General features: G+C 34.2%; 1 protein-coding gene across 1 annotated transcript; it reads right to left on the reverse strand.

Moving 5' to 3' along the window:
• Positions 1 to 941: 941 nt before the first annotated feature.
• Eh (Eclosion hormone) lies at positions 942 to 2995 on the reverse strand. Its single transcript, XM_085945640.1, has 3 exons — positions 2899 to 2995; positions 1663 to 1665; positions 942 to 1117 (listed from the first exon to the last, which is right to left on the reverse strand). Exons 1-3 carry the CDS (start codon positions 2993 to 2995, stop codon positions 942 to 944), a joined length of 276 nt encoding a protein of 91 aa, XP_085801766.1.
• Between the last annotated feature and the right edge of the window lie 15690 nt (positions 2996 to 18685).

Genomic DNA, 18685 nt, shown 5'->3' on the forward strand with positions numbered 1-18685 from the left:
CTATTGTAGAACATCACACTGCCCTTAACCTTGGTGATAGGTAGGGGTTCCCGCCAAACATTCAAACTTCAGAATGTGGGGGCCATGAACAATACCCAATAAAAACGCCTATAACAATTAATAATAGGATATAATAAAAACAAAATTAATTTTCATACAAGGTGTTTATTTATATAAAATGATATTCTTAAATCAACATAATTAAATATGTAACATATTATAAGTCTAAAAAAAGCTAAATTGCTGTGTGAATATAGCCATTTAAATCTAAAAATGCAAGTAATTCATAAATAATAATTATAAGGTACATAATCACATTATAGGTAGTTTTTTAATCAAAATAATTTTAAGTATATTATATAAAAGCATATTTAAAAATAATAATTACTAATTTCATGTCAGCCTTAAATGATCATAAAAATCATACAATCATTTAAATAAATAAATATACCTATACCCTAAAATTGTTTTCATAGTATGTATCGAATCTAAGTGATACACTTTTTCGCTTATTATTATAAATTAGCCCAAATTCATATTTAGCGCCTTTGAATCAGCTTTTGAATCATTAAAAAAACAATACCTATCTAGGAACAAAATAAATAAATTAAGAAGGTAATTTTATTTCAATAGGTAGGTAGGTAAAAATTGTGCTGTATTTCTCACTATTTTCGGAATACTGTTTTTTTCTTTACCTATTTGTTTTGTGTTCTATTTTTTAAATTAATTTATTTATAGCTGGTGTAGCCAGTAACAAAAAATTAAACAATAAATTTGCATACATACATAATATTTTAAGAAAACAACTCGATTCTACGAACTGGCTTAAAATGCCAGTACAAACGTACCTAATATTATTAATAATACCTACAAAACTTTCGCAGTTCTTTCATTTCAATTTAAATAACCCGTTTCATATTCACATTCAGCAAGTCTTGTCTTTATTCTAGTTTGTTTAAAAACGGCGCGATCGATCCCACGTCCTCGCAGTCAGGGATAATTTTCCCCTTGAACTTGATGCAGGCGTCCGCGCACAGCTGCCCCTCAAACCATGGTCCGTACATTTTCTTGCATTGGGCGCAGTTTCTGATGCATACTCCTAATAGGTCGTAGCCTGCTGTTGAGAGAATTAAAAATGAATGATAACAATTTTTCAAAATACTTAGGTACGACATAATAAATTATGGACACTAAAAAGAAAGTAAGAAGTTAATAAATGCTAATAGTTGATTATTTAATCTATAAGTGGTACACATATTATGATCATAAGTAAAATGAAGATTAATTATTATGCAATTCAAATGTAAAATACATACGTCACCACCATAGATGACGCATTTTCTTTGGTGATTGCATCAGTGTGAACTAAATTATTATATAAAAGGTAGAATGTATATTTATTTAAGTATGAATTTTTCAAAATTGTCATGATTTTATATCATATTAAATTTAGTCGACAGTGATACTGATGCAATAAGAATAAGTGAATAAGCAAGAACCGGCCTCATCTTTGACGATGACATGTTTGCGAATTTCAAATGTATCTTGATTTTGGGTCAATATAATAAATATTCTGAGATCATACATATTCAATAAGCAAAAATACAAATCTCGGCCTACTAAAGTCGATTACAAATTACAAAAGATACCTAGATTACAAACTAGCTGTAATTTATTATTAATGATAATATTACGTAGGTATGTGCATAGTGAATAGTAACTAGATCCTTTATTATGAAATAATATGTTGCGATATCCTAAAGACGGGGACAGATTTAGTAGATACCAATCATATATTTTTTTTAAATTTACGAAAAAACCTGGCGGCAGATAAAGCTTCCGCTTTCGCGTCAATGAATTATTTGGGGTAAGTATCCAAAAGCTCGATAAAACTTTTGAAAAACTATAAACTCTACAAACAAGCACTTTTCCGCAGCAATTCTAAAACGGAGTAAAATTTAATTACTTTTCATAAATAGTTTTATAGAGCTACGTGGATGGCCCCCTCAATTGGGAGGGCTGACATCGCTCTAGCCTAGGAGTGGGGTCCGCCAGCGAAGTTATATGAATAAAAGATTCTTTCAAAAATGTCGATTTACGATTGAAACTGCTGAAATGACAACAATATTATCACTATTACGAATGCATTTAAATCATTGGTTCCCAACCCATGAATCGCGTGATTTCTAGAGGGTCGCAGCTACCGACGTACTCTTAAATTATTATGAAAAGTATTATTTTTATAATATACTACCTACTAATTTTATTTCATCAATAGTAACCGTACTCTATTTATCTCAAATGTATTATTATTGATTATTATCTAATGATCTATTATTAGGGTTTTGACTACTTATACGCCTATTGATTGTATTAATAGTAATAGGGGTTTTTTTACAAACACTTCAACTATTCATAATTTGTTTGTTATATTTTTTATTGTGATCCTTGACTTAATAGGTAGGTGATAAAGCTTTTATCTACTTTATTATATAAGTTAGAATTAATTGTATTCATTGTCAGTGTGTATTTACCATTGGTGAGTGCGTATAGTGCCCGAAGATGCTAAAAGACGAAACCCGGGTCGCAAAAATGAGTCAAATGGAATAACACAAAATGAGTCCTAATCCATTCAAATATAATATGTAGCTGTTTGACAATATGTTCTACTACGTATTCTTCGAATTATACGCTGATGTAGGGCATAATGCTGCCAATGGAAATAATTGGTAGGGGGCTCGCCAAATATCTTGGCTGGGGCCCCGTGTTAGGGTATAGGGGAAATGGCTACGTGCACATAAAATCGCATCCACTGGTGGTTGCTACGTGCTGCTAGTGTTCTTATACTGTTTGTATGGGAAGTTCACACACACAATAATATATTATGATTATGTTTACCAATTGACGGATTCGCTTCAACGTGTCCAAGTACGAAGATTGCTAGGATTGTCAGGCTCAGAACAGAGATCATCAGTCGGCGGTATTGGCTGGACATATTGCTGAAAACACATTTTTAAAACCAATTAGAATATTAGAATGTCACGCCATTTTAGCCTAACTGAAAACCGAGAATGTTTCAATACAACGCAGAGATACATTTTTTTAAATATATAAAGGTGGTAGGTACTGTAGAGAACAAAACATTATGACGTTTCTGTTGCCTTTGAAAGATTGATTTTAAAATTAAATTTTCATGTTTAAAAAGGTGTAATCTGCACAGTGGTGTTAAGTGCAACCAGCGGCAGTTTTCTTTGACGCAGATGACTAAATCGATTCGTCATAAGATTTAAAAGGGGCCTCGAAACAGTTCCAATCAGTCATACACTGGCGGCTTTCGTGGTGTAGTGCATAAGGCGCTGGCCTTCCATCTGGGAATTCTGGGTTCGATTCCCTATAATATTTATGCGTTGTTATCAAAGCCTGGGTGTTGGTAATTGTTCAAAATAACTAACAACCACCTTGTACGAAAAGCAAGGACATGGTTATAATTATAAACAATTAAATTAAAAAAAAAAAACAGTCATACACTGCACTGGCCCATAACATAACAATTCATACAGCTATAGAAAAAATAAACCACACATATCATTATTTATCATCGTTGTCATCTTCAATAATACTTATTTTTAGTTAAAGGATGTGATTCTAGTAAAGCGATACATTGATATTGTCGGTACGTCGGTTGTTGGAATTTATGGTTTTATTTTATTTATCGTGGGGGGCTTCCAATTCGGTCAGTAACTCGGGCCTCCAAATCCCTATAATACCCGCCATTGGGTACAACGAGGAACACAAACAGCGCCTTGGGGCCAAGACACACGGCGGTGAAAAAATTACGCAAACTGCGATCCCATAGCGCATATTATTTTGTTTGATGGCAATAATTGCACATAATAATATGTACTGTATTTTGTGGTACTGCATTTTTTGTGGTTGGTGTGCATAATTAAAAAAAATGTTGCAATAAAAAATAAATTAGTTTTAATCACATCCCAATAAACATTTTTTTTATAAATATGTAAACACTCGTCTTAAATTATATTATAGGTAAACACTTTATTACTTTATAAACTTCCTGATAATTATAATTCTTATCTTATTAGAATCTATGGTTCGATGTTTCGTTCGAAATTTAAAAATAGTAAACTGTATTTCTCTATCGGACGATTTACTATGTACAAACGAGCAAGAGCTGCAGAACGAATTCAATTCTTCGCTGTTCGATACATCGCCTTTTAATACTTTTTGAGCCTACGATATTAAAACAAAAATAAAACTATCGCTTTGTTGTCAATCCAACATGCAAATATGGCCGTCCTTGGAGGGAAACTATACGCTAAGAAATAGCCGGTGCAGGAAATGAAAAAATAACGACAAAGATGCTGGGCTAGTAAAATCACTTCCTTGGGCATAGGAAACATAGAATTTCGCAGTGGTACTTACTAATTAGGCAATCAAATATTATATTGCAAACGATACTATTTGTATGTTTTGTAGCGGAAACATTAGTAAAAAAATGAGTTTGTTAGTTTAGTTCCGTCATTCTGTGATAGGTTGCTATTTCAGTAATAAAAATACGTAATTGTAGCCAAGGGGTTTGCTTTTTTGTACAGAGCCCATTTTCAGTTTTGACTCACCATTACGATATATCTAACATCTTATTGGCTGCAAACTGCTCCATACCAATTATCCGACACCTCATTGGGTGGATCCGTCTAATATAAATATCAATCAATGCAGGACCCTGATTGCAAACTGTCAAACCTATACGAGTAGAGCTAAAAGGGCCTATATGGCAGTTATGTCAAAGTAGGCTGTGATCTATTCTCTAACATTGTCGTTCTTCATGGTTGAAGATGCTGAGGCGTTACAAATTAGGCAACATCACTATTCATTGTCTTTGACCATCACAAAGAAACACTAAATTTTTCATTCGTCGTGAAAATGATACGTTTTGTTATTTTAGACACTCATTGCATTCATCGTAAAACTATTATCATACTGTGCAAAGAGCCTTCTGCGCAACGGTAAGGGGGAACTACACCTCAATTTAAAGCGCGTGATTTCACATCTTCTCTTTCTCTCACTCTTGCGCAGGCCATCTTGAATGATGCAATATGAAGTGATACGACGAGGACAGACCTAATAAGACCAGGGACAATTAACTATTTATAGTACGAGTATCTATCCGATAGATCATCAAAATTATTGCATTATTTAACATATAGAACACATAGAACAAAATACCGAGAAGAATGCAGACAGCAAAGAGTGGCCTTCATCTCACAATGAATCGAGAGCGGTTGAGATGATTTTACACTATATTAGCTCATTGTAACAATAATTAATACTTTGATTTAAAATGTAAAAGCCAATTGCCAAAACAATTAACGCAATAATTTAGAAAGCGTTTCAGTGAGAATTGTAAGTACCGTTAGTTAATTTCGTAATAATTAAATAGTACACATATAGCTTAGCGGTCATGGCATATGGGCGCGAATCCCGCTGGGTATCGTATTTTTTACAAAAATATTTTTCTAGTGGTTATATTATATTTCTCACAGATGTTTTTCAAATTATGCAAATTAATATTGTGTTCACACATTTGCAATAGGTACCATCAACAATGTCGGGGGGTTTTAAATTTCATATTTTTTTGAATATTAAATTATGGTGAAAGTTGTAAGATAAAAAAATATCCAGATCTAAAATCTCATATAGGTACGCTGGAAACCAAACAGAATCAATTTGTAGGAGGACGATAAATACATACATCAAAAGGGACTGCTTCACCGCTTGCTTTTATATATTTATGAGGTGAATAATATTAAGTATTGTATCTGGTGGTAAAAAAACAATATCTTTTGAGTTCAAGGGCTCGATAGAAAATGTTAAATTTTCGTTACTGGCAGTATATTTCCCCCCAGATTGTCATAACATTGATAATATGAGCGAAGAAAGTAATGCGAGGCCTTCATCAAGCAGTCAATCGAAACTGGATGAGATAACATTACACTATTATTAACTCATTGTAGCAATTGCTACGATGTTCATATATTATTTGTAATGGCAAATACGATTATAAAATCCAATATCTATACATAATATTAAAACATTATTTTTTTATATAATTTAAGAATGCATAATATGACAGTGGCGGATTTAGAAACAGTGGCCAGGAACAATGACAACTTTTGAAAAAATAACACATATTCCAACCACCAATGCACATATTATTAAACTACCAATGTATCTCTGTCCCAGAATAATATTATGTACCTAACTAAAAATAGTTATTTTTGAAGATGACACATGGATTTTGTTATGTTTTGCGTAATATTGTATAGGTAGGTACTTGTGGGAAATACGCATCTTTTTAAGATTGTAAGTATGAACAATTTCGAGGCACATTTTTAAATCTTATAACAAATCAGTTGTGTCGTTTGCGTCAAAGAAAATCGCCGTTGACCTATGCATTGTTGTATTGTGTGTAATATAGAAATACCATTCAGTTGAAATGACCAGTTTATAATTTTTATCGATATTATTCACATCTTAATAGTATTGTTGATTTATTTATAAAGTTAAAAATAACTTTATTATAAAATTCCGTTTTACCAAACAACGAGGAAGTGTATTCTTTGTTTGGATCCGAGTCGTAATTCTGCCTACTGGCAGTCAGTCAGTAATGTTTTGCATTCAAAGTGGGGAAAAGTTTATTTTTAATCGCATTTTTTTATTCTTTCAAAAGACAGCTGATTATTAATGTTCTTGATCTTCGACAAGGCTTCGCGGCGCTGCTGGCCGCTGACCCAAGGTGCCCGAAGGCTTTCTTCGCGCTTTCACAACTGTGGTTCGCGATTGATTGATCGCGGTTTTGATGATACAGGTGGTACCTAGACAATAGCTATGCGACCGATTTCTATAAAAATATATCTATATCAGCAATTAGAATATATCAATTAGTAGAGGACTACCGTGAAGGGGGTTAGCCCCTCTGAAAAATGTGTGCCTATATATTTCGCCATATGACACTAATATTATAATAATTTACATAAATAATATTATGTTCTTAAAAGGTTTGTGTTGCCTTTATGTTAATACACCTAATATTATTGTTAGTTTTATACAGGTGCACGCCAAGGGTGGCTGCCGTCCGGGCGTCACTCGAAATAGCCGTCCCCCAAAATTAAATCATTTTTTATTTAAAATTTGATACAAGTCAAAGTGTCGTAAACCGATAGATATGCACTTACGGAGTATTTATAAATGAATATTTAATGATATACAAGATAATTTCGCCCCCTTTTCATCATAAAATTTATTTTATGTAATTATAATAACATGTATTTGTTAAATATATCATTAAAAATGTTGTCAAACTTCATAAATAGGGTATTAATGAACAATTCTGCAGTGTTTTGACAACAATTTAAATAAAATAAAATACACACGATGTCTTCTCCAGCAGAACCATGAGCTGAACAGTCCGATGGCTTGCTGCTTTGTGGATTATAAGGCTTTCGACAGTCCGCACCGCCCCTCTCTCTGGATGATACCGGGAGCATACGGGATCCCTCCCAAGATCATTGCCATAATCAAAAGCCTGCACGAGTATAGCGAATGCTGTGTCAGAATTGGAGACACTGTCACGGAATGGTTCGGGGTCACGACCGGAGTCAGACAGGGTTGTGTAATTGCACCGTTTCTCTTTATCATTCTCTTTGACTTCATACTACGGAAGTCAATACCACCCGACCGAGGCATACCTGTTACCCCCACGCTGAAGCTATGCGACCTGGAATACGCCGATGATGCTGTCCTATTCGACAACTCAATCGAGGGCATTCAAGAGACAATCGACAGGTTGCATAACAACTCCTCTCGCGTTGGTTTGAAAATCAACGCGAAGAAAACCAACGTCTTGTGCAATAGCACCTGTCCTGATCCAGATTTCCCTCTGATTAGCGATGGACAAAACATCGAGAGCGTCGACAGCTTCAAGTACCTGGGGGTACACATCACGGGAGATGGCATTTTACAAAAAGAACTCGCTATCCGAATGGGAATGGCTGGAGCAACATTCGACTCGATGCGAAATGTCTGGGACTCACGATTGTACTCGGTCAAAACCAAATGCCGCCTATTCGACGCTTGCATTCTGACGGTGCTGCTTTACGGTAGCGAATCATGGCACCTTACGAAGGCTCAGAGCAACCGTATACTGAGCTTTGAAAACAGATGTTTGCGACGAATACTGGGTGTGCGGTGGTATGACTTTAGGAGCAACGAGGAGATAAGCGAACGCACCAAGCAGCCTCTCATCACGCTGAAAGTGAAAAGGCGACGTTGGACCTGGCTCGGCCACGTGCTGCGGATGCCAGAAGAGAACTTTAACCTGGCTTGCCTGTTTGTTCAAGCCGACCGGATTCCGGCGACCTGGAAGGCCGCTAAATACAATCTACGGAGTGTATACGGCGGAGCTACGGGATGCTGGTTTGACCTGGAACGAAGCAAGAAGACTGGCGAGCGACAGGGATTCTTGGAGGCGCCGCGTGGTGTCCATATGCGCCAGTTAAGGAGCGGATATGGCCAAAGAAGAAAGAAAGAAGAAAATACACACACACGCCATAGACTATTTATTTTCCTCTGTGTTAAAAGAATTTGGCTAATTTAATGCCAAAATCTTCTGGCTTACAATTATTAATACACGTCCTCTCTTCGGCGTTTTGTTTGACACACTATAGAACATATGAAAAACAATGACAACGACATAAAAATGATAAACCTACTTATTTGAAATCTTCAATACTCATTATACTACCTAATCAGAGAGCCGATTGCGCCTTTGGTATACTAGTGTAGTGGCTCATGAAATCTAGGTTTGGAATGAAACTTGCGTCGGATAGTGTGTAATTACTATTTACAAACATCGAAGCTTTAATGAAAATTTAATATAGTACTCGGCGGGTCTATTCTATACACCAGGTTGGTTTCGGTCCACTACGGCAGCTAAATAGGGTAGGAGAGTATCGAATTATTAACACTTATTGCAACAATTACAATAATTTAGTTATACTTGTTACAATAAGTAGGTACTATGTTTTAACAGCACCTCTCTTAGATGTGATAGATTTTAGACCGAGATAGACAGTTTTGACGATGACTTTTGAAATGTGAAGCTTTAAAATACGTAATATCGATGTAGGTAATTATAATTTATTGAAAATACAGAAACTTTGAGAACCGTCATTTTGTTTCTCCGCGCGGAATTCAGAATTGAACAAATAAAAGTGAACACTTCCGATAGATGTGTTGTAATAAATTATGATTGAATTATCACTTTCAATTTTTAAAAGGTAATTAATAATAAAAAAAATCTTTAATGTATTCATTCAACCAGCGGGTGTTCCAGTTGGTTATCTAATCGCATATCTATATTAAACAGGTAAAGCTAATATGTATTTAATCACAATATAACGATTTATATTCTGCAATACTATTATGTAAATAATTAGTCATTTATAATACGTAGCTATATTCTATTCCATTCTAGTATTGGACCATTTGGTTACTATGAAGTAATTTAATTCTAATCCTAGTCAGTCATGCCAACCGTACTATAATTATGCCCCCCCCCCAACCATGTCCGATCCTAATGGGATCATATGGGCCTCCACAGAGTAGAGGTTTGTATTAAAAGATTTTGTTTTTTACGAGAAATGGATATCAGCCTCTTGCTCAACCTATTAGGTCCATACCCTGACTCACACAAATTGGAAAAATAGTACAATACTATAATTTAAATTCTGCGAAAAATGTAAAATACTACAATATTACGCCAAATATACCAAAATACTATAATTTTAAAGGATTCAAGACGAAAAATGTTCCTGTACAATATATATTTCAGAAATACTGTAATTTTTACCCCTTTGTACTATAATCAGCACAGAAAAAGATGGCAACACTGATCCTAGTCCAAAAGGTTACATGTAAATTGTACGTAACGTGGCACAGTTCGCCGTGAGCTTTCTTATCGGAAAGAGATGACTGTATACTATACGGTCTCCAATTTTACTAGACTCAATATGAACATTAATTCAATTTACATAGCTTATTCTGTCAAAATTCATGAATTCAAGAATGAAAACCTAACCTAACAAATAATCCAATGTATCGGCTATTTTCAAAATTTGTTTGCTGCTGGCTTCCTGTAAAGTATAAATCGACAAGAACCGTGTTTTATTTAGACATGAATTATATGTCAGTACTATACGACCCAAAGAGGTTGGACAGTCTTTAATATACGGCCATATATTTCCGATACAAAATTTCACGGCGAAGTGTGATACGGCGAACTGCATACGTACAAGTTTCCGGACACGAGTCCAAAATAGGGAATAAAAAATAGAATTGAGATCGCAAGGAGTATCTTTTTCAAAATGAGACGCTTCATTAGCAACCGAGACTGGTTCGTTGTTATGTTCTCTCAATTCTTTTCTATGGCATGGGAGTATGGACGCTAAACCATGAGATGTCACGGAGAGTTAAAGCTTTCGAGATTTGGCTGTATAGACGCATCTTCAAAATTCCTTGGACTGACTGGGTGACAGATGTTGAAGTTTTCAATCCTGCGTTGTATCAAAACTAGAAAACTACAGTACCTCGGCCACACTATGAGAGAAAAGTAAAGACCAACGGTAAGCGTAGCAGAGGACGACGCCGCATTTCGCGTGTTAAGAATCTCCGCGATTGATACGAGTGCAGCTCCACTGAACTGTTCCGGGTAGCAGGTGATAAGACTATGATCGTTAAGGGATGGCTCGATAAGAAGACGCCCAAAATAAGATACATATTTTGCCACTACACAAATGCGCGTTCACAATCATTTGTTTGAAACTCAACGCACGTTCACATCCGCAAAATTAATATCAAATTAAATGTAGTTTGCCTAGTCCATATCGTACACATTCCACAAGACCACACGGGGCTACTTCCGATGAAAGAGTTAGCATTCCCACCCAAATATGGACACACATCTTATTCGTTTGTCATTAGATACACTTGTATAAGTCTTCCATCTGTGTCAGAATGAAAAAGGTGGTAATTTACATAAAACATTTAAATGTATTTATACAAACGATTTTAAACAGTTTTTATTATCTAATAATAAACGATATATATTATTTAATTAATCAGGTGTCACCAGAGTGTGTACTGACTTGGTATTCAACCTGAATATTTACGTGTTTCCACAATTCGTGTTTTTTACATAATGTACGTACGTTTTATAAGTACTTTAGTTGCGATTATAGAGCAGGAGCTTGCGCTACGTATATGATCTGTGGATCTCGGGCTATAAACTCTCTGGCTAGCTTAAATTAATATGTGTATTTGGATCTAACTGCCTAGCATTCAGGAAATTGTTGTAATATTCTACCCCTTTTATGAGAAATTTTAGACTGTTTGCGTTGTCGAAAAGACATTAGATTTAACGACATAAATCGGATACATATTTTGCGAGCGGGATGTCTAATAAAAATGCTAGATCTGGTAAGAAAACTCTAAGATCTCTGATCCTAGTTATGATTTGCAAATCTTGAATTTGAAATTCCGGGATTGAATTTCTTAGAATTCCTAGATTAGTTTAAAAAATGTGCGATGGAAAAAATAGTGTATTATTATTGTGAACTAGAGAAATATAACGTAAAGAAAGTGACTGTAAGCTCGAAATAAACTATTACAAGATAAAAAGAACTTTTTATGTACAACGTATTTTAATTTTTTGTTGTTATATATATATATAATATAAACTTGACTTGACTAGCTTAAACGATAAAAAAAATGTACTTGATAGAAATAATACTGAAATGTCATATTGATTTCCATAGTAACGCACGTATATATTAATAATTTAGTTGCTAGGACCCCAGACCCCATGCAACCAATAATGGTGTCGAAATAACTTTTCATAGAAAACAGAATTAACTGAAAATGAATTCAATTCTACTTAAAGATGGCTAAAAGTATTAAAAGAGTGCATTGGCATCGTGTTCTGATATATTATAAAAGTTTCAAATGTCTAGCTAGTCGGGAAGTTAGTTAAAAATCGATTGCAAGATTTGTACCGTACAAAGAACCACCGAACAAATAAGAATACGAGCTAAGAAAACGTTGTAATAAAAATAATGTTTATAACCCAATGAAAAGAATCAAAAATTTATTATTTATATGATAAATTACTTATTACTAATTACTAGTTATAGTAAGATTTTATGACACAATATGAAACATATATTTCTCTGATAATAATCGATGATTATAAAATACCTAAAAACAAAACAAAAATAAATATTTTTTGAATCAAAGATATTTTTTTACAAACCGGACATAAAATATGCGTTCCTTGAAATCCAATTTCTATTATTATTATTTTTTAAACCTGCATCGTTTTTATGGTTATTTTTATCATTAAATTGTATTTTAATAAATTATAAGAAGAATTATAAAGATTTTTGATTAATTCATAATTTTATGTGCTTATTTTTTATTGATATTGAATCGATCTTCAGTATGATCACTGATCACAATAACGAATTTTATCAGACATTATTTTAGCCTTGTAGAAGATCAATTTACGATTTTTCCGAAAATAATCTTGAAACAAGCATAGGACATACCTAGTTTTTTTTTTAAATTTATTTTCTAGAGATTATGTAATAGCCAATATTTTCTTACACAATGAAACTTCTTATGATAATAAAAAAATGTCTCCAAATGTGAATATGGTGAATGAAAATATTTTTACAAAACTTCATACGCTTTTCACAAATCCTGGAGTTCCATGATTTGAAAGTTATATCCGGGATTACCAGTGGCGGAAAGTATAAAAATTTTGAAAATATACACATTAATTACTTTGTTACAATATGAGTGTAAAAAATCAAATCAAATCCATGATAAAAATTCTGTAAAAAACCAATTCCTGTAGGTTTTATAACATTCAACGGTAGTTTATCGCATATGCGGGGGAAATGTTTGCAAGGGGGCATCCAGAACTGTCAGTGCATCGGGCCTCAAGGTATTGAGGGAGTTCCAATCCCTAATCTCAATGTACCCAATGGTTAAAATTTTCTTTCTTAACTTTCTTCTTTAAGCACTACGGTGCATGTTTGCAGCATCAGTGCCGTGCGGCTCCGTCTCGGGACGGAATGAGCACTTAAAATCACTTCTTTCAGACACGTTTAAAGCGTCATAGAAAGCGGCCGTGCATATCCACGGCTGTGCATATATGACGGGTGGTGGTGGGTATACGTATTTTGTATCGTGTCCGGAAACTTGTACGTATGCAGTTCGCCGTGTCACACTTTACCGTGAAATGTAACGAAAAATATATTGCTGTCTATTAAAGACCGTCCAACCTCTTTGGGTCGTATACTACTGACATAAAATTCATGTCTAAATTAAACACGGTTCTTGTCGGTTTACACTTTACAGGAAGCCAGCAGCAAACAAATTTTGAAAATAGCCAAAATACTGGATTATTTGTTAGGTTAGGTTAGGTTTTCATTATTGAATTCACGAATTTTGCCAAAATCAGCTAAGAAAATTGAAATAATGTTCATATAGAGTCTTGAATCTAATAAAATAGGAGACCGTAATTATAGTATACGGTCATCTCTTTCCGATAAGAAAACTCACGGCGAACTGTGCCACGGTGAAATGTTTTACGTAGAATTTACATGTAGGTAACCATTTTGCATTTATAATTTAACCCAGGCTTTGGTGCGGTGTGGTGGCTTGGTGTCACTTTATGGAAGAATAGGACGTATACCCAAATATAAATGTTTTTAGTCATTATTGATAACTTAGATTAAGATTAGATTAATGTCTAATAATACAATTATGTATGCGGTAGCCTAATAAATGCTTGACCAAGCTAACCACATTGTCCAACAAAGTTATTATCAATCGTATACATTCTATAGTGTAATAGTGTAACTGTGATCTTTGGTCAATTTAGTCTAAGACGAGTATCCAAGTTTACTAAGTTTTTTGAGGTATTTCATTATTTGATCAATACAATCTATCAAAATGACAATAGTATTGAATGAAAGGGTTGAAAGGGAAGAGCTTATCAAGTCGGTCCGACCCTTAGTCGGACCGGTCGGCCATTGTGACTTGGTATCAACGAGGGAAAATTTCTCAGCTTTTAAAAAGTTTGCGGCATTTTACGATTTTATTATATCGGAGTAGGAATCACGCACACTCTAGTGCACGTCAAATTTGAGGAGCGCCTAACGTTCGTTCTCCACTGTATACGCCCGCATAATGGGTGTGGAGACGTGGCGGGTGGTGGAGGGAAAAAAGCAAGTATTAAATGATCAGTTTTATGAAACGTACTTTTGGAGTTTATTATCTCGATTTACAGGAAGAAATTAAAGGTTCAAACTCGTATATGAAGAATAAATACAGCGACGCGTTTCTTTGACACAAATGACGCAATAGCTTCGTCAGAAGACTTAAAAGGGGGCCTCATAACACACGGCCACATAATTATTTAACTATCAAAATGTTGAAAAAAATGCGTTATACAAATTACGTTTAAAATAATACTCAAAACATAGCAAAACCCCTCTGCAACTGACGTCAAATTTTTTTAGAACATGCTTTTCAAAAATAGATACGTAATTGCACACAAAAAATAAACCAATAGTTATATTATATTGGGTCACCCTTTTACTAGATACTTTAGTAGTTAGAATTTACGTGGGTATGGTGTTTATTTTAATTTAATCGTAGGGAGCCTCAAAATTTCATTTATCTTGAATTGACCAAAGTGTGTGTAATATAATAATATGTTGATTATTTTATTTACCTGAGATTAAGTATCCTGTAAAATAACTGCGATAAAAGTGTTTCAAAAACGGACTTCTTTTCGAGAAGTTTAAGTCACAATGCGATAGTTTCCATTGGAGAGATGCGCTTTTATATCCCTAACTGTTGGATTTCTCTCAGCAGTCCCATTAGTCTGCGAGACAATAGAATTAGGATTACGGAAGGCTGAGTAAATTAAGGGATGCTCACCATTACCGGAATGAATCTACTTTTAATTAGCAACTCTTCGAATTGAATTATCGCAACTGGACTGTTCGTCTCCGCGCACAGTGTGTGAGTACTTTTAGGTATACAGGCATTGAGTGGGAATATCTATGTATTTACAAGAATGTCTAAATTATAAACCTAATACAAACGATAATGCCAACGAATCGTGGACGATTACTGTGCGAACGACGGGAATGGACGATTAATTGGAAAGGGAAGTTCTGGGAAGATTTTTGGGCACACGACGGAAGAGGGCTCTCACATCAAAATTCGTCCGCCTGCAGCGTGTCAAACACGATGATGTGACGTCATCGTTATTAACAAAACACACGTTGCCAAAGGGATCTTTGCAGATTGATCGAATGCGACTTTTTAGTTAGAAAAAACATCTACTGTTGCAATCGACAAGTTACATGCTTCTCGGGCTGCACACCTACGAATTGGTCATTTCTATACCGGCTCGCCGATCGCCGCATCCAACTATTTATACGTTTCGAAGATTACGTGCGACTGTCGATATGTAGATGTGCGCGGTAATGTAATGGATGAAAACCTTAAGGCGATACTTCAGTGAAACGGCAAATAATTTTTAACTATAGGCGCGACGAAATTTTGGACTCGCTGGCACTCGGAGACCGAACGTCGAGGTATGAATACATCAATTTGTTTCGTGATGGCGACGGGGGTATTAATTCTTAAATTGTGTAAAGATGACTAAAAACGTTACCCATTTATTTTAAAAAGAAAACATGTCAATGAATATATTATTATTGTTACTAATATAACAATAAACAGAACATTAAAACGGACGCATGTTGGATTTATATAACAAATTATATTTCGTTCGGCATGCGTCATTTGCACCCGCGACCCGCAATCCGCGCATCGCCTAGCCACGATATTTTTAGACCATGCCTCAACCGAGGAGAAAGACGCCATCGGCTGCATTCAACCACAGCGTTCGAAATGGACAATTTTACGAACCGGAGCGCTCGATAATTTTCCGAAAATATTAATGTAAGATTATATAAAAAGAGTGTATGTACTTTGTAGATTTTTGTTATATACCTGCCAAGATTAGACGGTTTGCTGGGACAATTTTATGGCATGCAAGATTTGGGCATAATGTTGTCGGCAAGGTAGATGAAAATTGAGTTAAGTTTTCAGTTTCGTATAACCTTTAAAAATTATATTTAAATATTCACGAATCCTAACGCAATTTTTCATTTTTCCACGAGACGGAGCGATAATCTCGAGGAATTCACGAACAGGAGCTGCGCTCCGGTGCGTTCCGGTCCATTTCGAGCGCTGTTCAACCACTGTATCAAAACAGCTGTTAACTAGTTATTGTTTAAAACATAATCTATTATATTATATTATTATCTTATAATAAAGCCAGTTTAAATATAAAACGTGTTTATATGAAATTGAAACGGCCGCTCCGTAACAGCGAACAACTCTTCCTTTTCTACTTCCTCCAATACATTGGACGTGTTAGGCTGGCTGGAGACTGCTAGCTGGCGAACAAGAAGACTTGATCAAACCTCACGGCCCTCGTAATCCATTGCGTTAGGCACTGGCCTTTCATCAGGGGGGTCCGGTTCGATCCCGGTTAGGTCACAGTATTAATGTGATTTTCTTAAAGCCTATCATTGTTTCACTTATAACACCAATCATACTACAATGGGCCTCGTAGCCTATTGTAGTGTTAAAAACGAATATGATATATATACATAATATATCAATTCATTCGGGGCCGTAGCACCATAGCGAAGAAAAAACGTTTGCATAAAAAATATTGTTATTTATTATCATTTATCAAATCAATAGTTACCTCTTCGAGTGTGTCCATAGCTTTGAGTAACTCTGTTCGCTGGACAGACCCGGGCGGCAACCATTCTTGGAGTGGCCCAGTGCTCGAAATGGAAAATTTCACGAACAGGAACGCTCGACAATTTTCCAAAAATGTGTGATATTAGATATAATAATATCTGAAATATAAAAATATCTTTTACTTTTACATGATGTACTTTTTTTATCATCATCTTCGCCCAATACGCTATCGGCTATAACAATTAGTGGTAACATACAAATATAGAGTCATTTTAGTTTACGAAATCGTTTTCTAAAAAATACATTAATAATTATACAAATATAAATAACTAAACGTATATGAATCTAATTGGAGTGGGAAACATTATTAAAATACACGAAACAATAGACAAACTAATTACAATTTCCCATTGGTTTCGTTAGTAGTTTGAATAAAAATATGCAACTAAGAGTGGATAGAAATATGAGTGAAGATACTTCGGTTTAAACAAAATACATGCCGCTTTTTTCAAAGCTCTGATTTTTCGTAAATTCGAAATATTTTGATTATGGTGAACTATTTTTTAATCAAATCAAAATCCATCGTATACGAAAAAGCAAGGGCATGGTTTTTAATAAATTAATTAAAAAAGTATGTAATACGCAAGATTTACAAATGTAGCATTATTTATTAAATATGAATCATTTTAAACAACCTCAGAAGTGTAGGTACATATTATTAGAAAAAAAATATTTACATCATGTGGACATGTAGGATAATTTATTCTAATAGGTTTCCAATGTTATAGAAATTGTTATATACAGGGAAATTTTTCATATATTTATCTCATTGGATTCTGATTGATTTATTTAAATATTTTTATTTCGTATTGTACCTTAAACAATACAAATTTTTTTAACATGCATACGATGTTCACGAATATGTATCTATATTAATTATGGAATTATTTGATTTAAGTTATTAAATCTATTATAATATTAGTTTAACCATCAAAAACACAGTTCATTCAACCCGAAAAATATCCATATAAAATTAAAACAATAAAAATATATGATAGAAGATAAAAAACACAACTTAAAATTATTAAATTTGGAAAAATAAGGAGTCTAATTTTGTCGCTTCCTCTGATGAAAACGCTTATCATTGGCTGCATACAACTTAATATTGATAAACGACCAATGAACGACCTCGATTGCATTATGAAATACAAAAACTATGAACGCGTCAAACCCATGTAAATTTCGCTAACATAATAATATGATAAATGGACAATTCGGCCAATTATGGTTGTCTCGATACAAAATTTAAAGTTTCATTACAAAAAACAATTGCCTACCACTGCAGTAAAGATAATATATGTATTGAATGTGTTTCATTTAAAAATTTCAAAGTTCCAGTGTGCATTATAACTATTACGTTATTAACTCACTATATTTAGGCATGTAACTTAACCTTAACTGTATTAAAATAATATGTTTGAACTTGCAAAAAAGTATGTGTCTCGTTTTATAAATTAATAATACAGTAAATCTACATTCCAATGTAAAATAGCTTCCAACATTTCCTTACAATCATAAAAACCTTTTTTTTCAAAATACATTATTGTCCCATACGACAATGCAATAAATCTTACTTACCCCAGTGCATTTCTTTGTATACAATTTTATTGTTTTATCACCATTGACGCAAAAGAGTAATATGTCTATTGGTGCATTCAAGGCCAAATTCGTTGAAAAAAGTATT

The sequence above is a fragment of the Rhyacophila brunnea genome, unplaced genomic scaffold (assembly GCF_057557595.1).
Source record: "Rhyacophila brunnea isolate RB1 unplaced genomic scaffold, BYU_Rbru_1.0 scaffold_18, whole genome shotgun sequence".
In the NCBI taxonomy this organism is placed as follows: domain Eukaryota; kingdom Metazoa; phylum Arthropoda; class Insecta; order Trichoptera; family Rhyacophilidae; genus Rhyacophila; species Rhyacophila brunnea.